The sequence below is a fragment of the Dermacentor variabilis genome, chromosome 6, assembly GCF_050947875.1.
Source record: "Dermacentor variabilis isolate Ectoservices chromosome 6, ASM5094787v1, whole genome shotgun sequence".
Taxonomy (NCBI): Eukaryota; Metazoa; Arthropoda; class Arachnida; order Ixodida; family Ixodidae; genus Dermacentor; species Dermacentor variabilis.
This window is the reverse complement of record NC_134573.1, coordinates 189,234,397-189,256,607: the sequence shown is the minus strand read 5'-3', so window position 1 is coordinate 189,256,607 and position 22,211 is coordinate 189,234,397. Positions and strand designations below refer to the sequence as shown.

The 22,211-nt window shown below is 48.4% G+C and overlaps 1 protein-coding gene across 2 annotated transcripts in view; it reads right to left on the bottom strand.

Annotated features, from left to right (window-relative positions):
• Window positions 1–7,776: 7,776 nt before the first annotated feature.
• LOC142585981 (uncharacterized) overlaps window positions 7,777–22,211 on the bottom strand; it is a 53,316-nt gene continuing 38,881 nt past the window's right edge. Inside the window, exons 1-3 of one of the 2 annotated variants that reach the window (XM_075697151.1) lie at window positions 12,033–12,957; window positions 10,939–11,046; window positions 7,777–10,495 (exon numbers count right to left, since the gene is read on the bottom strand). In XM_075697151.1, the coding sequence (XP_075553266.1) occupies window positions 9,350–10,495; window positions 10,939–11,046; window positions 12,033–12,038 (1,260 nt within the window). In that variant the 5' untranslated portion in view covers window positions 12,039–12,957 and the 3' untranslated portion in view covers window positions 7,777–9,349. Of the gene's footprint in view, window positions 10,496–10,938; window positions 11,047–12,032; window positions 12,958–22,211 lie in introns of those variants that run through there. The other variant, XM_075697150.1, reaches the window with a different exon arrangement.

Sequence of the window (22,211 nt, the reverse complement as noted above, 5' to 3'; positions counted from 1 at the left end):
GTTAATCAGTGCCAGAGACTGCCTTGTAAATTTCTCTAGAGGTAGGCCCCGATGTAATCTTTGTAATGCTGACTTGGAATCCGACAGCACCACGACATCTCGTGCAGAAAAGGCACGTAGTTTCCGCAAAGCCGCGGTGATTGCGGCGCTTTCTACTGTTGTAGAGGAAACTACGCGATCCAGTCGGCCAGACCATGACACATCAAGGGATGGTATGCAGAAGGCCGCTGCACAGCTATCTGTTTGTGCACACACCGAACCGTCTGTGTACACTTGTGGATGGCTTTAAAACACAGTGCTCAAGTGGTCCAGCACAATAAACTTGGCTTCGGCAGTTGAAATGGTGCGTTTCGTCGGTAAGTGGGGTACATTGAGGCTGCAGGTAACGTCCGGAAAAGACCATGGCGGGCCAAGGCGACTTCGTTTAGGCCATTCCAATCCTAAAAATCGGAAGGTGTTCAGCGCCGCATGGAAATGTGAGCGAGTTCTTGATCTTAGCCGCCGGAGAAACGCCGTGCCTGCGCGTGACTCGCCCAGCCTTAATAGCTGCGTCAGCAAGGCCTGAGATGCCAAGAGGCGGAGTGGAAGAGACTCTGCCTCGTTAGTGACTTTCTTGTTTGAAGCCGCCGTTGGAACTCCCATCGCCAAGCGAAGTCCCTTTCTGTGCACTGCCTCCAAGCGCTCGAATTGACTCGATGACGGTGATATCAGAGGGAGCTGATAGAGAATGCGGCTTGTTATCAGTGCAGCGTTCAGTTTAAGCATGGATATAGGATTGTTTCCCCAACGTACACCTGCCAATCGACGAAGTGCGTTGATTCTTTGCACCGATGCAGCCACAACACTTTCGACCGCACCACGCCATAGTAGCTTGTTGTCGATGGTGACGCCCAGGAATCGAACATGAGTTGCACGAAGAATTGAATGCCCTCTGATATTCAGCGTCAGACGTGTTGACTTGCGTCTCACTCCCGGGAAAAGCATGAAGGCTGATTTTTCTGCTGATAAGGATAGGCCAAGCGTCGATAAGTGGCGATCGATAGTGGAGATTGCGGCCTGGGCTATCCGGGCCAAACGTTTGTGTTGGTACCCCGAGATCCAAATGCAGATGTCATCTGCGTAGATGGACATTTTAACTGCCGTCCGACCTACTTTCAGGGCATCGGGAAGGCTGGCCATGGCAACGTTAAAAAGCAAGGGGGATAGGACACTTCCTTGTGGGACGCCGAGGGAAATGCGTCGCTTGACACTCATTATACGTCCCAGCTTAACTTGTACACATCGATCACTGAGAAATTCATGGACGAATCGAAGAGCATTTCCCGAGACGCCCATGGCTCGGAGTCCGTTGATGATGCCTGTATGAAGCACACAGTCGTATGCCTTGGCAACGTCCATAAAGATGGCGAGTGTGGAAAGGCCGTCTACGCGATGGTGCTCGATATGGCTCAGTAGATCCAAGACACTGTCCTGGGCACTCAATCGTGGACGAAATCCGGTCATACATGATGGCAGTCTATTTCCTTGCTCAAGATACCATGTTAACCTCGTACATATTAGTCTTTCCATCAACTTTGATACGCATGATGTTAGCGATACTGGCCGATATGAGGTGAGGTTTGCAGGATCCTTTCCGGACTTGAGCACTGGCACCACCCATGCTGTCTTCCACGCTTCTGGGATCTCTCCTGTGCTCCAGACGTGATTAAATATGTCCAGAAGTGCTCGTTTTCGTTCATATGGCAGATTTGTCAGCATCTGATTGCTGATCGAATCGGGACCCACAGCACAGCGTCTTCTTAATTTGCTAAGCGCCAAATCCAACTCACGAAAGGTGAACGGCGTATCCATGGTATGGAATGCTTCAGACAACAGAGGGTTCGATACTCCTGCTGATCTGCCAGATGTGTATACGTCTGCAAAATCTTCTGCAAGGGTTTGCAAATCTTTTCCTTGCTTTAAAGCAAGTGCTTCGAATGACCTGTGTAGGCGAATCTTTCCGGATAGGCTATTCATTACTCCCCATATCCTTGTCATGGGAATAAACGCCGATAAACTCTCACAGAAAGCAGCCCATTGAACTCGTCTTAATCTTTTTGTGTGACGACGGATGACAGCGTTTATCCTGTTGTATTCAGTTTTCGCAGATGGATTCCCCGTTTTTCTCATTAGTTTTCGCTCCGCTCTCCTACGCGCTGCGCAGAGGTTCTTTAGTTTCAAATCAGGAGTAGGGAAATGATCTGGCAGTTTCAACATTGAGGTAGCCACTCTTTTGCTCCGCAGCATATCTGCGAACAGCTCACCAGGGGATTCGTTCAACGCTTCTCTGTATGTGTCCCAGCGGGTCACAGCACAGAATTGTCGCCCAGCAGTGTGAAATCCGGTGATGTTGGTGAAGATGGGAAAGTGGTCACTGCCCATCCTGTCTGGGGCCGTTGTTGACGATACGACAAGGTCTATAGAATGGATCACGAGGTCTATGGCACTCCATGAATCTGGTGGTCTGAAGAAAGTCGGTTTGCCATCGTTCGCGATACACAAGTCAGCAGCTTCCGCGGCTGTGACTAGTTCCTTGCCTCGGGAATCTGCAGTCTTATCTCCCCAAAGCGAATGATGTGCGTTAATGTCCCCACAGATTATTATAGGAGAGGGGCAACGAATGCAAAGGTCCTTTATGAACGCCTCCATGGAGACCTTCCTGCGCGGACTTATATACACCGACACGACACTGAGTTTTCGCTTTCCTAGGCACATTTGGACAGCGGCGACTTCCAAGAAGGGAGAACAAAGGTCTTGCACTGGTAAGGTGACGTGAGGTATTTCTCGCCTGATGTATATCATCGCACTTCCATTTGCAAATGATGGTATACTCGGATTTCCATGTCTGATGTACCCTGGGATCGTCCTTCCATTTGGGAGACCGGCCTCCGAGAGGGCTAGAATTGGTATAGGTATGTCTCGAAGGAAAAGGCTGAGTTCAGAAAGACGCTGTAGAATACCGGCGCAGTTCCATTGCATTATTAAGGGCACTTTTGGACGACGGAATGGACCAAGTGGGCGAGACATTGCCATTATGCTACTGAGTGTATGTGGAAGTAGAGCAGAGTATGACTGACTCAAGAGCCAGCACTGCTTCCAGCATATCCTTCGTTGAACTAGCAGGCATCTTCGCGACGTGGGAACGTAGTGCCGTGAACAAAGCGCGTATCACATGCTGGCAGTTTTCCTGCTGACTGTTGCCAAGTGGTACTTGAGGTCGGTTTACTGCGGCCGCATAGGTGCGCTTTTCGGACTCTTTTCGAACAGGTTTCTCAGCCGCTGTGACCGTTTGCGTTGGCTCAATAACTTCGTTTATCGGTGTGAAACGCGGGAAATGAGATGCGTACTCTGTTTCCAAACCAGTTAGTTGTGGCGCTCTGGACGTCTTCTTCGTGTTCGATGGTTGGTACAAAAAAAATTTGACCGCCCTTCCATTACTGTGCAGAGGGGTGCAAACGAAGCTCGGGATTCGCGGCCCTTCGTTGTCGTAACGCCTCGGCTTCACGCTCCTTCACGACGAGGTGGCACGTCGACGACGAGCCCTTTCTCGAGCAAGGTCCCGGCGGCGTTCATCAAACGCCGCCTGTTCTTCGATCGAACGCACGACGCGCGGCCGACCCATCGCAGCTCCGATAGTGTTCTGATGCGAGAAACACTCGTTCCTCTCACGACACCTAGACACATGACCCCTATTGGCGGATAGAATGACGTCATTAGTCCGGCAGCTCAGTAGGATTCTCCGTTCAGCGGGTCTATTGCTTGTTTTCTTTTTATAGCAATCCGTGCACGTGTGCGCCTCTGAGAGCAGCTGTTTTTTTTTTTTAAGCGTTCCATCGCCGGCGCAGGCTAGCGTATACAAGCTTGGCTTGAAAAAAAGAAAACGCCGCGGTAGCCGCCCGCGCATTGCGCTGCTGAGCGCGAGAGGTCACGCACGCGTGCGATCACCACTCGCGACGGCCGTATCTGCAGAAAGAGAGAAAAACGCCGGTGTACTTAGATCTAAGTGCACGTTAAAAAAAAAGGAGGTTGTCAAACTAATCTGGAGATCCCCGCCACAGCGTGCCTCATATTCACATCGCGATTTTGACACATAGAACCCAGATACGTACCCAAGGGGAGCCCCCCCCCCCAACATCACCCCGCCCACGCCACCACACATTCCTAAAGCGCCGCCAGATCAATGTTGAAACTTGACAGCTATTCGGCGGTCAACATTTTGCTGCCATTTTCACTCGTTCTGATTGGCGGTCGTTATCGGCATCTCCTAGGGTGTGAAGGCCCGTTTTCTCATCGATTCGGTGCCCACAGGATTAACTCGACATGCATTCAGTTGTCACCGTCTTTTCGACGGTCACGCGCATCACTGTTACTTCGTTAGTTCAACCTTCTTTATCCAGGGACAAGGAAAGGGATTTGGTTCGTGGTCAGCTGGTCTGCATGTACGTGGAACGAGTTGCGGCCAGAGAAAACGCCAATTGCGTTTAACTTTTCCTTTTGCTTCATTATTTCCTCGAGTAACGGCTCACCGCGACGCTGACAGATTCCCGGAACCATATACCCGCGATATGGGTTAGATAAGGTGGAAAATAATACGAGACAGCGTCCATCATCAAACCCTGGAATAACACTTCAACTCATGCGCAATATGACTGTCAGCCGTTAACTCTTCTGTTTTTTTTTTCATATTTGTAGAGCTCTTCTCGTGCAAGATTGCCAACTGGAAACAAGAGTCGCAAGGAGTTGAGAAATGAGGCGATCTACTAAGGGAGACAGCCAAGGCAACAGCCATACAGGAAGAGAAAGCGAAAATATTTATGGATCAACATCTTTTTATTTAAAAAGTAAGTAGAACAGAAAAAAGTTCCGTGTGCTTCGAATGACGCTTCCACAGTTATCATTCGAGCCGCCTAACGTAGCCACTTCTGTGCTGTGCTTATGTATAGATGTTTTTCTAACCATCCGCGGTGGGCGTAGTACGTCTAGAATCTCGCGCCGTCTCGCGCCCTACGCGGTTGTACGGGACTGGCAGCCAGGCATCGTTACGTAACTTCCCAAATGACAATACGAGTCGGTTGTGGCACTTCACTTCGTAGAGCATAAACGAGGGATCCAAAAGAACTGTGATTGCTCCGCAAATATATATTTCTCTATCATTCTTCCAGAGCGAATTCAAAAAAGGCTACTATAGTCGGATACAAATTACATCTGCAGTGAAGCCCCGCCCACGCCCTTATAACCGCCAGCCACTGTTCCTCCGCGAGGCTGCAAATAATTCGTACTTCAAACTTTTCCTTTTACCCAAATAAGGCGGTAACCGCAAAAATAAAAATATTAGTGCGTAATTTTTTACCTTTTGCCTCGCCTATTATAGTGGAATGGCCAAAGCCTAATTCTTTATTGAACTGAAATAACATGCTTGCTTTGCTGCAACTATATTTACTGCCAAGTTTGACTTCAGTTGGCAGTGAAGTTTCATGAGTAAAACGGGCTCACCAGTGAAATGAACGGCACCGCAGACTTTTGAAGAGTGAAATGCCCAGACTCCATACACTTCGTCCATGTCTGTTGCACACCTCATTGCTTCCATCGATGAAAAGACTCTTCAAGAACAGCAGATGCCCCGGAAGTATCAAGTACGACGCCATTTTGAAAAGGCGGCATGACAACGATTTTGTTAGCTTCTGTGATTGGCTGGCGAAGTAACACAACTCCGCGCGGTTTGTGTGCCTTGGTTGCCAACTGCTATTTTCTTTAAGTTGTATTCTACTAAAGTGATCTCTATTTTACAGTTTGGCTTCTGTACTCGTTCTTGGCAGTGTTCTTCCTGCGTTTCTTTCCTATGCAAGTCCATTTGACGTAGTTCCTTGTTTGCTAAGCAAAGGAGAGGTGTATCGCACAGGCGTACCTGTAAAAATATACCTTATTTCATTTCTCTTTTGCGGATTTACGCACGTTATTCACATTTGTACGTGTAAAGTACCCCCCCCCCCCCTCATTTGCATAGAAATTATCTTGGGTTGCCCCCCCCCCTTGCCCGAAAAAAAACCCTGGGTACGTGCCTGATAGAACCCCAGGACTCATTTTGTCAAAACAAAGACACTTCGCACGATGTTCGCACAACGACTGCACAGTGCGTACGTCACGCTCCCCGCGTGCGAACACAGCTGCGCAGACTTGGCGCCCAGTCCGAGCAGGCGCTGCAGAATAACATGGATATGCGTCGAACACTGAGGGCGCGCCACATTCCACATTTGTAACAGTACTTGGAAATTTTCGAATCTTCTAGAAATAATTAGAAAGCGCCCGCTGGACGTTTATGTGGTGCAATTCACCGCCATGGTTAGTGACAGAACCTTTTTGTCTAAAGCAAGTGCTTTCTCGCCCAGCGTTTTCTGTGCACAGTGTATGATGCTGTAAAGCGACAGACGGTGCACATTGTGAAATTTACCATTGCATTGAGAAGAACATCGCACTCTACATATACACACACTCTTCCTCTTCTATGCCACATGTTTTGTTTACTTATTTCTTCAAGTTCCAACAGATTAAATCCGCATCGCTTGCTGCAGATTATTCCACTTCATCAGATGCATCACTGAAACAGGCAGACGTTGCTTGCACGAGAAGTCGCAATGCTTAGGCAGCAGACCACAGTGTTTCTCTTTGGAATAAACAAGATATCCGAAATATCTGCTGAAAGGTAAATCGGCGTCGCGGTTAACTGAGTCCTGATGTGCGTGAGCTAGGCTTTCGGAAAACCATTAATCCAAACGCCAATGCGTTTCTCAGCACCTCCTGGAGACGGCTTTAGACTTCTGTTAAATAGATACTACCCGGCTCCAATTCAATGTTTGCAACTTGTACACTTAAATTAATTAGTAGAAGGCTGCTAATTAGGCATAGCAACATTGAGTAGTTGTGCCAGTTCTGTCCCCCTTGCTGAAGGGGCTGAATCACGCTGTGTGCCACGGGGTATATCATTGAATATATGTTCGAAGCAAGCAAACAACGAAACAGTCGAGAAAACGTTTTGCGCACGCTGCACAGCCGGCATTTATCACATTTCGACAGAACCGCTCACCGTTATAAACGGAATATCAGAGTGTATTTTAGAATCTGACTAAAACATCAATCACCGTGTTGAAATCAAGTACGCCTCTCGACATACGAGTGCCCTCTAGACTGGTATATTTCTGCTCCTTGTGAAACAGGTGTCCTATCAGGGCCAAATCAACAGTGCCCACGTGGTGCTGTAGTGTAGATGTATTTACAGACGTCGATGAATGATGCGGCGGCCGTGCTGATGCAAAGTCTATGCAGTGCATGCCTAACCGTGAGATGAGATGTTTATTAAGTACAATAGAAATGCTGAGACGGATGCCAATATCCTGCAATTTCGCTAACTTACTGGGAAAAAAATATTTTCAGCATGTTTATGTTGACCGCAGCCAGTTTATAATCTGTTCTCCAAAATTAAGTTCTTTGCTAATACATATATGCACAGCGCACAAGTACCAATTCTGCCTGATATGTAGTCTTTATGCACAATATGCTGAGAACACACATTTTCAGAAAAAGGTTACGTACGTGTTAGTTCTTTTCCGCATAAAATTGCGTTCAAATGCGCGAATGTTCCGGTTAAATCCTGACTCTCATTAGTATATAGGTACGGTGTACCTTTTTCGGTGTCTATTTCTGCCGGATACAACAAACAGAAGCGAGACACAGACACACACCTATACAGTAAACGTGTTTATTTCTGCAGCGTATTTTCAGCCGCCTTGGCACCACGACAAAAAGAAAGAAAGCACAGGAACTTCATCTCCGAATTCGAAAGACGTCGGCACAACTGATCCTTGAGTCCGCGCAATGTAAAGTTGCGACAAGCCTGAAGGAATGAGACGGTCCAGAAAGGCGCGTGTCGAAAATCGCGACCCACGCTCCTGTGAGACCAGCTTTAGGCCTGCGAATGCCGCCAGCTTATTTCTTCCAGCCGAAACACGATTTGCTTTAAGAGGAAGCTTTAGCTCGAGTGCTCCTATCTAAATACATGTAAAAGGAGAATTCGCTTTTCTCGGCAACCACTGCACCAAATTTGACGAGGTTTGTTGCATTTAAAAGAAAAACTTAAAATCTAGTGACTGTTGGTTTCGAATTTTTGAGTTAGATTGTCAATTTTTTGTTAAAAATTGGCAAAAATCGAAAATTTTCAAAAAGCGAAACTATCAAGTTTACAACTCTGTAACTTAACTACTAAAAATGATAATACAATTCTATGAATTGCACCTAATAGTACATCTAAAGCAGACAAAATTGATATGTTACACATGAATATAAAAAAATTTAATAATAGAGAAATACAACTTTTGCAAAACCGTTGTAACCAACGTAACAAATTCACGTAAGATGTAAAATGACATATTGAATTTGTCCGCTTTGAATGATCAAATAGATGCCGTTTACAGAACCGCGATATCAGTTTTTGATGCAGAGCTATGAATTTATAAACTTCGTTCTTCTATTTTTTTCGAACGGTCAAATATTTGAAAATCGTTTTAAGAAAATTGAAGCCCTAAATCGAAATTCCGCTTCCAACAGTCACTAGAATTTAACTTTCTCTTTCAAATGCAACAAATTTCATCAAAATCGGTTCAGGGGTTATCTCATAAAAACGTTTTTGCGTTTTACATGTATTTGAATAGGCCGCGTCGGAGTTGGGCCCGAGCTAAAGCTTCCTCTTAAAGCTTGTCTGAAAGACAGCGAACGAACGCGCGCGGCCAGAGGCACCCGTGCATCTCGACGCAGCAGCGCGAGTACAGACCGGCGGTGTCGTGAGAAACAGGGAGACGCTGAGAGATCGGTGGGTATCATCCTAAATGCGCGAGCGTATTCCACCGCACGTTGTTTGCAGCGGCGGCGCTGCAGTTACAGTTGGCAGTGCAATCGCGAGTAGATGTTTGCTCGACGAAAGACCAGGAAACGCAGCCATCCCGGAATGCATCCGCCTTGGTGGGTTTCCGTCACGGTTTCAGAGAAGTTGACGTCAAGCAGATGCCTCTTGGCGAGGTACGATTGCATATAGAGGAGATCGTGAGGCCCTGCGCACTGTCGGGCCCCTTGATCGACACTCTTCCCAACTGGTCGGCTGAAAACGACATGCAGGGGCTTTATCGGGCCGGAATGATACGAGAACAGGAAAGCATAAGTGGGGATCATCTCGCGTACCCGCCGCCGAAGATGCTGCTGCAAAACTGAGCGTGCGTCAGAGTGGGAATAGCGCATAAAGGCGAACGCGCGTTCTCGTTTGCTCCTAGAAGGGGAACGCCACCACTGGCGGCAGGAAGGGTGCGTGGTAGGGCCACTTGAGCTGGCCCAAGGGAAAACCCGCGTGGCTCAGCTGCGCAGAGTGGAAGAAGGCGGACGCTAACGCTGGGTTCGCGTAGAATGCCGGGTGGAAGGCACCAGCCGGGTGGCGTGGGGCGAAGGACAGCTGGGGCACACCGGCGGGAAAGTACCCGAACGCGGCCGGCGAGAAAGGCGGGTGCCTCGCCACCTTGAACGGGAAGCTCCCGTGAAAAGCGGCCACCTGGAAGCCTCCGGGCCTTCGGTGGAAAGGCACAGCCGGTGCCGGGTGAAAGGTGGGCCCGACGATGTGCACGTCTGCTGCGTCCACGTAGAACGGGTACCTGGACATACTGACTTTGCGCCTCGGAGGGGCGCCGGGCCTTTTTGGAGATGGACCGGAAGATACCCCGCCGATCTCCTTAGCTGCCGGAGCAGCCAATGGCACTGACGGAGGGGACTCCGAGGGCACGGGTCGGGGCGCCGGAGAAGGCGGGAACACGGGAGGCCTGGGCTTACTGCGGCGACGAGCAGGCGGCTTCGCGCTAACCTCACCCACATCGGTCAAAACTTCGGGCGGGGCAACGTCGCCTCCCGCATGGACACTCACAGACGTGTCCGTGTCTTTGGCTGCACCAGGCTGATTTTGGATAACGTCGGGCTCGATGCTCACTGGAGGCACCACCGTCGAACGACCCGACGTGGGCGCCGCCTGCACATCCGCGGTGCCTTCTGCAGGTAGCTCGGCCGGGGGCCCCGTGGGTTCTGCGGTCACTGTAGCCACAGCCTCTTCCTCCTCATCGGAGGGCTCCTCTGCCACCGCGCCGGATGGTTCGCCTGCCGTGAAGTCCACGGGCGGCAGAGCAGCGACCGGCGGCGGGCGGCTTATGGTGGCGCCGGCGGGGTCCTTCATGGGTTCCACCCCCGGCTCGTTGGTCCGCACGTCGGCGCGGAATCCTTGCGCATCCGCCACGTAGTTGACGACGCGGACGCGGCCATCAATGTCTCGCAGCCCGTACGACCCCACCTTGACTCCATTGGAGCCCTCCTCTTTGTGGAAGCTGCTGCCCGAAGAATGAACTACGTCGTAGCCGAATCTGTAGTTTCCTTGGCTCTGCAAGAAGCAAGAAATGGATAACGCGTCGCTTGAAAGTCAAGAAAAATTGCTGATTACATAAAGTGCGCAAAAGAAGCAAGCATTCACGTTCGCCGAGTACATGAGTACCCATGATCTCTTTACCGTAGTACGTATAAGTGTGCGCCTGCATAGGCAGCATGTAAGACGCTGCCTTTGGGTGGGAAAGAAGCATTCCAATAAAACGAGTTGAAAGAAAGTAAGAAATGGCCTAAAATGGCATCAGGTTTCGCGGATACATCATCACTTTCGACAAGAACATTTGGATTGTTTTCAAGAAGTCCTTGCTGCCGATTGCTCCATGCAGACGAAATTCTCCATGCTCACACTTAATACACCAGTGAAATTAAAAGACGATGGTGGTGACGACCATGGTTATAGACATCACATAATCTAAGGAATATATGGACGCAAATACTCACGTCCTGTGTCTTGAAGTGCGTACTTGTGCCGGTACGCGTTGCAACCCTTTGCTGGCTCACTGAACCTCCGCTCGCAAATGCAAGTACAGTCGCCAGTACTAGAACAGGCTGCGAGTGTGAACGCCAAAAATTAGGGCGAGGAAGATCACTGTAGGATTCGCACACTTGCAAACTTTTTTTTTTACGTCTTTGTGGCAGCAATGAAGGCTTTCCAGGCCCACACATGTTACAATGGACAAAGAACCGCGCGACCGCCGCGGCTTTACATCAGATTCTGGCTCACATAAGAATAGTAAATAGAAATCCTCAGGTCCTCTCATGTACATTGATGACATTCGGTGACACTGTTTAGATCAGCCCATATGCTTTCACGCCTATCTGCGGCAGTAGCCGCCGACGTGATCCACATCATCGGTGAAACGTTGAGCACGGCCCCTACAGGAATTTGAGGAAAAGGTTTTGCAAAGCAAAATACCACCCACACGATTAAATTTAGCAGACAAAATGACAAGCCGATCATTTTGAATACCCCAGTTTTTAAGCACAGATGATGTCGATTACAGAGCTGTCGGGTACGGGCGGGAAAGGTACCGAACACAATTACTTTTGCTTGCAAGCCCCAGAAGAAACGTACGTACGTTGAGCGCGGACTGGGGCATCAGCATGCGCGTCGCAAAATAGGACTTGCCTAGCGTGGGTTAACTACGCAGGTCTCAGCTGTAAACATTGCTCTAACCTTCGACAACAGCGTCTGTTACAGGTAACGAGAATCGTATTCGAGCGGTGCACACATTGAGTGTCCTAGCAAGCTGCTCAGAGCAGAGTAGCAGACCTAGAGGCTACTACTATCTTTCCTCAATCAATTCTCATCTCTCGCTCTCTCTCGCTAAATGCTGCAAGTATAACCACATAAGCGACAAGTCTGAGGCTCAACTCTTCGGAGTGCCATGGTCACGCGTCTGTACCAGCCTGCTCGTCTACCTCCGACAACCGTTGGACGCCGTGACAACTAGTGACGCGCCCATGGTGTACGCTCCACGTGGTGCCGCACAAGAGGCCGCAAAACACCGGCGTGGTGATCGCGCTCAGCTCACCTTCATGGTGCGCGGCCCCGCCGCGACGCGCACTGGGTGTCCTGCTCGTGAGAAGAAGCCTCTGCCGGCGCTCGCATTAGCCTGCGCGCAATGGGCATCCGACTTGCCCCTTTATAGAAAAGCACACCGGCGCACACAAACATAAGCAAATAGGCCATCACGTGACGCTCCCGTGTAAACGGCCTGGGACAGCGTCATCACCTCGCCAGGAAGGAAGCGCCGTTCAAGTTCATCCCTCCTCGCCGCTCGGGTGGCTTTCGCCGGAGCGGCGGAGACGCAAACAAACGTGGCCAAAGACGGGCTGGGAAGCCGTTGCTCCTTCGCCGTCACAACCGGACAGGCCGCGCCTGCGGACGTGAACCCCGGCGGTCACTGCGCGACCGGCATCCATTAGCCGATCCCCGCCCATTATGCGGCGCCCTGTCACGAGCGCGCTGCGCCAGGGCGCGTAGCGATGCCCTTCCTGGAGACGACAACGCGGGAGAGTCGAACGCGGATGTCGTCAACGGTCGGCAACGATCGGTGCGTGGCAAGCGCGTATAACAACGCTCGTCGTCCGGAAACGGGACGATCTTGTGTTCTGCTCTTCGCCTACTGTAACGCATGCCTTCCGTGCAGAGACTGCTCTTTCGACCCACACACTTCGCACACCTTGGATGCTATTGTACACTCAGTCATCGTTCTACATTTCTCCTCAAAAGCTCAGGCGCAGTAGTCATTCGGGCAGCTACTCGCCTGTCACGTGACGTATCTGTATATTGCGTATAATCGGATTGCATTAGGATATTCAGATAAAGCGACTTTCTCTGGTCTTGATATGGTCGGCCTCAGTGTGCTTTAAATGATTGTGTAGACGCTCGGTCTGGATTTGAATCACAGTGGTACACCTGGGTCACCTTTGCTAGCAGTTCGCACTGCGTGGCCGCAACAGGTTCAAACTCATTCTCGCAGTGAGCAGGAAGAAATTAAAAGTCACTAAATTATACTGCTATACGCGGGAAGACAAGCAAGAGAGACTGCCGCCGGAACATTGACAATTAATGCGAGTTGACGTCCACGCCGCATGCGCATAAGCTGGAAGCGCGCAGCTAGAACCGCTCCCGGTGACTGAAGAGGGCAATCGGCGGCGCTTCCCCCCTTCTCCCCGGCGCCGCAAGCTTCGAGCGTAAAAGTGGTCGGAAGCGATGCTGTTCCTGGCAGAGAAACCACGGCTGCAGTCGCATCGCTCCTCCTTGCAAGCAACACAGCGGCGACCTTGAACGCGCTCCTCGAAGTGTGTTACGCTTCGCGTCGTCTATGTTGCTCCCGTTCGTCTGCCATTCGTGCTCATGCCTCTCCGCAACAAGCAGTCCTAAAACCGCGCAGCACTGCGAAACCGACTGCGGTGCCGAATTCACAGGTGTGGCTCTCCGGTTACAGACGGCTATGTTCGTCTCGACTTACACAAAAGGCCGAGAAGCGATTAGTGGTTATCGAAAATTTTGTTAATGGTTCGAAATACTTCGACTGGCCCAACAGAACAATATTCTAAAGCATAAATATTAATTTCACCTGCAAACGCAGGCAGTCTGCTGCGACACTTTGCCACAGTCGTGCAATTGCGCATATTTACCCAAATATCTTAGACATTTGTGTATGTTTTTCTGCGTCCTTGCCACTTCCACCTATTAGCCGGTGCTTTTCAGGTATTAACCTAGATGGTGCGGCCGGCAGCCCATTCGCTTATCCTGGTCCTTTCTTTTCATTCGGTAAACAAACCAACACGGCCGACCACCAAACCACTAATAGGTGGTGAGATGTCTTGCGCGGTCATTGTTTGCCTGACCTGCATCAGCAGTGCATTAGCAGTCACAATAGACGACAAGACAATGTGCAATGCAGCTGCCAGACGCGAATCGTTCCCTCGAGCATGTGAACGGTGCGGCGATCTCAGCTCTTCATTAAGCAAAGCGGCAGCTCGCGCTGCACGGTTTTAGCGCCAACTAAAGCCCATATGGGGAGCGTCATGCCAACGAACTGTCGAAGAGGATGGGTGACCCGATGGGGGTTCCACCTGGAGCGGCGTGATTATGGTAATGCGGAGTCTTGCTAAATATGCACAGGCGTCGCCCACCAGAGGGCGCCGTCTGACATCTTGGGGAACGCCGTTGTCGCGCGTGTGCCCGCTCGAGCGCCTCGCGCGGATCCATTGCCCGGTCACCAACCTCTCCTCGCCCACAGCAGCGATCGAAGAAGTGCGGAAGAAAGCGCTGCAATGCTTGCGGCACATGCAGTTCTTTGAGCAAGAAACGAAAAAGAAGAATCGCGAGAGAAATCCGACCCAACTTATTTAAATACGATTATAGCATTACAGGCTGAATGGTCATGCGGAATGTCGTTTTAACTTGTTTTTCGGTGCATTCCGCACGCCTTGCCGACACTATGGAAACAGCAGATGAGCTGAGTTCCCGCCGAGTTTCGATCTCATTCATTTCAACCAGTCGCTCGGTTAGACAGCTTTTATCAGTCGTATGAGGGGATTCACACAGGCTCGCGTATATATAGACCGAGATTGAAGCATGCGAGATTTCTGGTTCAACGGACATTTAATTTGTTTATTTATTTCATTTGTCTGCCACCACAAGATGATCCCACTCCGCTGAAGCTTGCTGAAGCGTATGTATTGATGCGCGAAGGAGTTACTGGGTCTGCTTGAAATTATTTGCACACAAGCCCCGCCAGTCTGCCACACGTAAACGTCGCTGGTTGCAGGGCCATCTAAAGGCGTATCAAGGCAAAAGCGTCCCTCTGCTCAAGAGTTGTGGTCCTTCGCGGATGGAGACGGCTCGACCTGTGTGCGACTGCTTCTTGCGCACAGAATTCCGCAAGTGCGAACGAATATCATCTGCAGCGTCGCTCGATCGCAGGCATCCCGAAGAGAGACACACGATGTATATATCAACACACATCGCAAAGATCAAGCGGACATAAGCTGAGCACTATTCTCGCGTCACCTCTCGAAATTTGTACATAAGTTTCTATCAATTATGCATGCAACATCGCGATGTAACTACACCTGTAGGAAGCAAAAAAAGAAAATGTCTCTCGCTGCAAGATCGCATCACCGGCAGGGCTCTCGCGTTTCCGAGTCACACGCCGGTACTGACCGCGAACGCTCGTAACCTCGCAGGAGTTGTGTATGTTTGAGCATTGGCGCAATCTCTCATGAACAGTCGCGGGGAATTGAGGGAGAGAGATAAAAAGGAAAGGCAGGGAGGTTAACCAGATATCAGTCTCCGGTTTGCTACCCTACGCTGGTGATGGAAGATAGGGGTTAGAAAGAGGACAGAAAGGAAAACGGTAAAAAAAACACGCACACACGGAGGCACACACACACAAGAGGCGTTCCAGTTAAAGACGTTCACTAAGGCCGGTAGATTGCAAAAAGCGCAATAGTGCTTGCACGGCCTTTTTCTGTGATGTTAGGTCCTTTCGATAGCGTAAACTTATTTTTCCGATAGTGGTTGGTCGTCCAGCTGGTCAAGTTCGTGGCGAAGGCATTCCCTCTGTGGACTGTACTGCGGGCAGGCGCACAATATATGTTCAATCGATTCTTCATGGCCGCAGTGGTCACAGGTTGCGGTGTCGGTCATCCCTATGCGGAATGCATAGGCTTTCGTGAAGGCAACGCCCAACCACAGTCGATATAGAAGCCTGGCGTCTCCACAGCGAAGCTGTGATGGCGCTCGAAGACTTAATGTTGAATCAAGTGAGTACAGCCGCGTATTTCTTAAATGTGGCTCATTCCATTGCGACACGGTGCACAGTCGAGCAAGTAGGTGGAGCTTCCGTGATGCGTCAGTTCTAGAGAATAGAATTAGGACGTGGTGCTCCTCAGTATGGGCTGAGCGGGCGGCTTGATCCGCCGGTTCATTGTCGATAATCCTGCAGTGACTTGGAAGCCACTGGAAGGTTATTTCTTGGCCTGCATCACTTATACGGTGTAATGTCTCCATAATGTGAAATATTAGTTGTTCGTGCGGTCCGCGTCGTAAAGGTGACAGTAGAGACTGCAGTGCCGCCTTCGAATCGCAGAATACCGTCCACTTGTGTGGCGGTTCATCACCAATGTGATTAAGGGCAGTAAAGAGCGCTGCGAGCTCTGCTGCCATCGATGTTGTCGCGTGGGTTGTCTTGAATTCGATTGTTGTAGCTTTCGCTGGTATGACGATTGCCGCCGCGGAGCTGTTTGGAAGGGCAGATCCGTCAGTGTATATATGCGTAGAGTCAGGGTAGTTCTCGAACAAATGTAGTAGCGTGAGCTGTTTAAGGGCTGGTGATGATAGGTCAGCTTTTTTCGAGATGCCAGGTATGGTGAGGTTGATTTTTGGCGGAGCGAGGCACCATGGAGGAATCGAAGGTCTCGCAGCCGGAGTGAAACAAGCTGGCAATGGTTCATCATATGCGGTTATTGTTTGGCTGAAAGATGTGTGTGGCCTGTCGGCTGGTAGAGAGGCTAAGTGGTGACGAGGAGTCCTTGCTAGATGCCTTATTTATTTATTTATTTATTTATTTACAGTACCCTCAGAGTAAATATACATTATAGAGGGGAGAGGCTACATAAAGGAGGTAAAATATGATATACAGGAAAGGCACAATATAAGTAAAAATACAAAATTATACTAGCTCCCTATTTACACAAAAAATAGTAGTCGTAGTTCACCATAGAAATCTCATCATACACTTCAATATACAGGTTGGGAATGATAGGTAAATACATACATAGTTAATTTCAAAAGATAGTACTTATACAATAACAAGTCACATGATAGATTGAACGCAAGTTTCATGATTTACATGTAGTTAACTAAAGCATTTCTAAATTAAACAGGATTACTTATATTAACAATAGATGCTGGCAGACCGTTCCATTCGTTGCATGTTTTAGGTAAAAATGATTGCGAATGTGCTAGTGTGTTAGAGCGAGGAACATGTACTTTATGCGTATGATCTCTACGTGAGAAGATGAATGGTGCTGGGTTAATCCATGCCGACCGAAGCGCAGCGTTCTGGTAGTAAATCTTATGAAATAAGCATAGGCGTGATTGTTTCCTGCGGGTTAATAGCAAAGATAGGTTCAGAGTAGTCTTCATTTGTGTTACGCTTGCTGTACGATGGTAATTAGCTAGTATAAACCGAGCGGAGCGATTCTGGACACTTTCAAGGCAGTTAATTGAGGTGGCACGATGTGGGTCCCATACCGATGATGCATATTCCATCTGTGGACGGATATATGTCGTGTATAACAAATGTTTGAGTGATAATGGTGCGAGCGAGAAGTTTCTACGAAGATATCCAAGTGTGCGATGAGCTTTGCTCGTTATAAAGTCGATGCGGTACTTCCAGGATAAGTTATAGGTTACATGGACGCCCAGATATTTGTAATTTCTTACGCTCACTAAAGGAATGTTATCACGTAAATAGGCAGGAGAAGCTTCATTAGTACGGGATATTCGCATTGATTTACATTTCTTGACGTTAAGCTGCATGTGCCATTTTATAGTCCAGTTATGCAGTGTGTTTAAATCGTCCTGAAAGATGAAATATTAGTGTCATTAGTAATTTTACGATATATTACGCAGTCATCTGCAAAAAGACAAATTTTAGATGAAATGTTATCAGGCAGATCGTTAATGTAGATTAAAAACAACAGCGGCCCAAGCACAGACCCTTGTGGAACACCTGATTTAACTGGAGTTAGAGTTGAATTAACTTCATTAGCGCTTACAAATTGCATGCGGTGTGTTAGAAATGCTTTTATCCAATTAAGTACATTAGTATCAATGTTTACTGCGCTGAGTTTAGATAGCAGTAACGTGTGGTGTATTTTGTCAAAAGCTTTAGCGAAATCAAGAAAAATACAGTACGTAAGAAATCCTGCGCCCAAGTTGGAATGCAAGTCGTTAGTAAAGGAAAGTAGCTGGGTATCACAGGAGAATGCTTTACGAAAACCATGTTGGCTAGATGTAAAGAAGTTGTTAGATTCAAGGTGATTGATTACCTGAGAATAAATTACGTGCTCCATTATTTTACAGGGCACTGAAGTCAAACTAATGGGCCTATAATTAGAAGGGTTATGCGTATCACCAGATTTATGAATTGGAACGATCTTAGCCGTTTTCCAATCTAAAGGCAATGTGCCGTTGTGAAGCGACTGAGAAAAAAGTAATTCTAAAATTATCGAGCAATACTGACTAGTGCTGTGTCAAAATTTAATCTTAATTCCATCAACACCACATGACGATTTCAATTCTAATTTATTTATAATCGCTTTAATACCGTTACTATTAAATGCTATGGGATCCATGTGGGGGTATCTTTTAGGCCGTATTTCGGGAGGAGGAGTAACATGGGCGGAGACGGCGAAAAGGCCTGTACGAACGTGTCGTTTAGCACGTCAGCGCACGCGTGGTCGGCGAATGCTTTCCCAGTTAGGGAAGTTAGAGTAACCTTTCTAGTGCTGTCTCCTTTCGTAGAGCTCCAGAATGCCTCACGGTTAGTTTTCAGTAGCTTGGGAAGGGTAACGTTGTAGTAGAAAAATTTTGCAGACCGTAAATTTTAAAAGTACGTGGTGGCAGCAGATATGTATGAGAACCAGCGTTCAGGATTTAGTGACCGTTTAGCGATACGAAATAGGCGTATTTTTTGTTACTTAGCCTGTTAAGGTGTCTGTTATACCACGATGCGTTACTATTTGAATATATACGTCGGACTGGAATATAACGATTTATTAGATCAGATACTTTTTCTTTAAAGAGGCGCCAATTTGTCTCGACAGAACGATCAAGATGGCAAAGTAGAAACGTGTCAAGAAAGGAAGCAAGTTCGTTGTTTATTGCCGAGAAGTTAGCCTTTTTATAATCTTTTATTTCCTTAAATCGTTTACGTTTCAGTGGTAGTGATATCGTGATTGTAAAATGTAATGTATCATGGTCGCTAAGGCTAGGTAAGTGCGTTATCGGGGGATATAATATCAGCTGATGATGTCAGCACGAGATCAAGTAATGATGACGTAGTGCCTGTTACACGTGTTGGAATAACGACCGTTTGCACTAAGGTGAAGTCAGAACGAATAACGATAAACTGGTTAGCCTCACTGGACGATGGGTTAGTGAAGGGACATGTGCTCGACCAATTTATGTTAGGAAAGTTAAAGTCACCCATAAGAATTATCTTTGCTCCCGGGAATCTTAGTGTTAATTGATTTAAACAGTCATGCAGGTGATCACAAAACGAAATATTCGAGGGTGGCCGGTAGCAGACGCCTAAGATATTTTTTTTTTGAAATTAATGGTTGAACAACACCAATTTCAGTGATTATCGGTACGCTAAAGCACTCAACGTCTTTACTAACAGCAAGTAATACACCGCCCCCTATTCTGTCAGTACGGTCATTCCGATACACAACGTATCTTTTACGGCAATGAAACAATTCTTCGTTTGTTATTTTGTTAGTCAACCAACTTTCAGTTATCGCTATTTTGTCAGCATCAGTGTCATCAACCAGAGAACACCAATTCGTCCCTTTTATTAAATATACTGCGAATATTAGTGAATACAACAGAAATAACATGTTTCGATGAAGTGCAAGCATCTCCCCTCAATTGCGTTTCGCTATCGCGAGTCTGTAAGACACGACCTGAGTGCAGAATTCGAGGATCGGAATTTCTGTTTCGTGGCGTTATTTCGTAGACAACATCGTTATCTAGGTCGTAGCCGCAACATTTTTCTCCCACGAATAGTCTTTTTGTAATGTAGCCTGTAGGGTACAGTACCCTTGCCATATTCCGTTAATTTATGTCTTATATTTCGCGTTGCCTCACAGAAGTCTTCGCTCACAGTCAGGCTGCTTCCTTTTAGAAGAGAGCGCTTAGACACAACTTGTTCTTTGGTTTTATAAGAGAAAAACTTAACTATTATCGGCCGTATATGGGTCCTGAGCACTTCAATTGCAATGTGGGTCTTGACAAGGTGGTCTCTACCGATTTTTATCGTAGCCACTGTTGAAGCACTCTGAGGCAGGCCTAGACAGATCCGGATCACTTGAACCTGAAGACTTTGTATTGTGCGTAGATTATTTTTACCTGTGTTGGTTATTGCTGGCAAGCTGTGGCGCAGAAATCCCAGAAAAAGCACCCTGTACAGTTGTAACATGGCACTTGTCGACATTCCCCAGGTCTTGCCAGCGAAAAACTTGAACAGGTGGCAGATGCCTGTCAACCGTTTTTTCACGTATGATACGTGAGGGCTCCATGACAAGTCCCTGTCAATTATGACACCTAGAAACTTGTGCGATCGGACCCGTCGTATTATTTGGCCATTTATTATTACGCTGTAGTTTGCCATGGGTTTGCGCGTAAATATGAGTAAATAAAATAAAAATAAAAATATGAGTAAATTTAAAGAATGGCACTAGTGCGCATTTCTCGGAGGAAATTTCCAGGTAGATAGCAGTTTGTGTGGCGGCTCTCTGAATCCTCGCTCGCAACTGTATCCGTGTTACTGCAGACGTCCATATACATATGTTGCGTACACTGATAGCCTGACTGAGGTTGGCACGTGCTCAAGGAGAGCAATTAGTGTTAGATTAAATAACACAGGGTTAAGTACGCCGCCCTGGGGGACGCCGCGGTAGCTATAATGTAGACAAATATGGCATTCCTCGGTGCTTACAAAAAAGGATCGCATGGAGAGATAGCTCCGTATCCTCCGTATCCATTGGAACATCCGACCACCCACTCCCACCTCTGCGAGAGCAGAGAGGATGGCTTCATGCGTAACGTTGTCATACGCCCCTTTAACGGCCAGGAATAAAGAAGCGAAGAGACGCTTACGGCATTTCTCATGCTGAATGTAGGTGACCAAGTCGACGACGTTATCGATCGATGATCGACCACGTCGAAAGCCACCATGGCATCCGGGTAGGTGCTGTGGAACTCCAAGTACCACTCCAGGCGTCCTAGAACCATCCTCTCCATTACTTTGCCCACACAGCTCGCCAAAGCGATCGGGCGATATGACGAGAGTTCCAACGGCGACTTGCAGTGGAACAAGGCGACTTGTCTTCCAGGTTGTTGGTAGCGTGCCATCTCTCCAAGATTCATTGTACAACTCAAGGAGAACACCTCTCGCTCGCTCCCCCAGGTGGGACAGAGCTCGGTAGGAAATTCCGTCAGGTCCTGGCACTGATGTGCGGCTACACAAAGCTAATGCTGCCTTAAGTTCGTGGATTGAGAATGGTAGATCCATGCGGTGATCACGTGGTGGCGGACAACTACTCGAAGGCGATGGAATGTTCGCAGCTGTGAGTTGGCGAGATAATCTGGCGCAGAAATCCTCTGCCACGTCAATCGCCGATCTCTTTTGAGAGAGGGCAAGAGACTTGAATGGGAATCGCTGAACGGGCAGTGTCCGGAGACCGCGCACCGTTCTCCATAGTTGCGATGAAGGCTTGCTTAGATCTAGCGACTCGCAGAAGGCAGTCGAACGTTGCGATTCGAGCTTGTCTAACCGGCGCTGGATCTTCTTTTGCGTGCGCCTGGCGGTCCGTCAATTGTCCATTGTCTTCGTGCGGCGGTATCTTCGTTCAGCACGTCGTCGGATTGCTCGAAGTCGTTCTAGTTCCACATCAAATTACGTCAGTTTCGAAGAGCATGTGAGAGTACGCTTAGTGTCTTGCACCGCGCTCTTGATGGCCTCTTCCAAGTCGAAAGATGGATTGGCGTCGCAGTGTTCTTCCACGATAGACTGAAATTTAGACCAGTCCACTCTTTGGATCGTAGCCCGTATTTTGGAAGGGGGCAATCCTCTGATCTTGACATACGTGGGACTATGGTAGCTTCCGTGCGTCTCTATGTCCGCAAACCACCCTGCACGTCTGACAAGGCTTCGTGAGACGAAAGCCAAGTCAAGACAGCTGCTGTACGTGGAGCCACGTAGGAACGTAGGACTGCCATCATTCAGCAGCCAAAGTTCATTACTGGAGGCGAAAGATACCAGAGCGCTGCCTTTTCGGTTGATCTTCGGACTTCCCCAGAGTGTATGATGGGCGTTGAAATCTCCAATAATGACCCAGGAATCGGGAGTTGAGGATAGGATGTCTCGTAGTCTTTTGTGACGAAATCGACTTGACGGAGATAG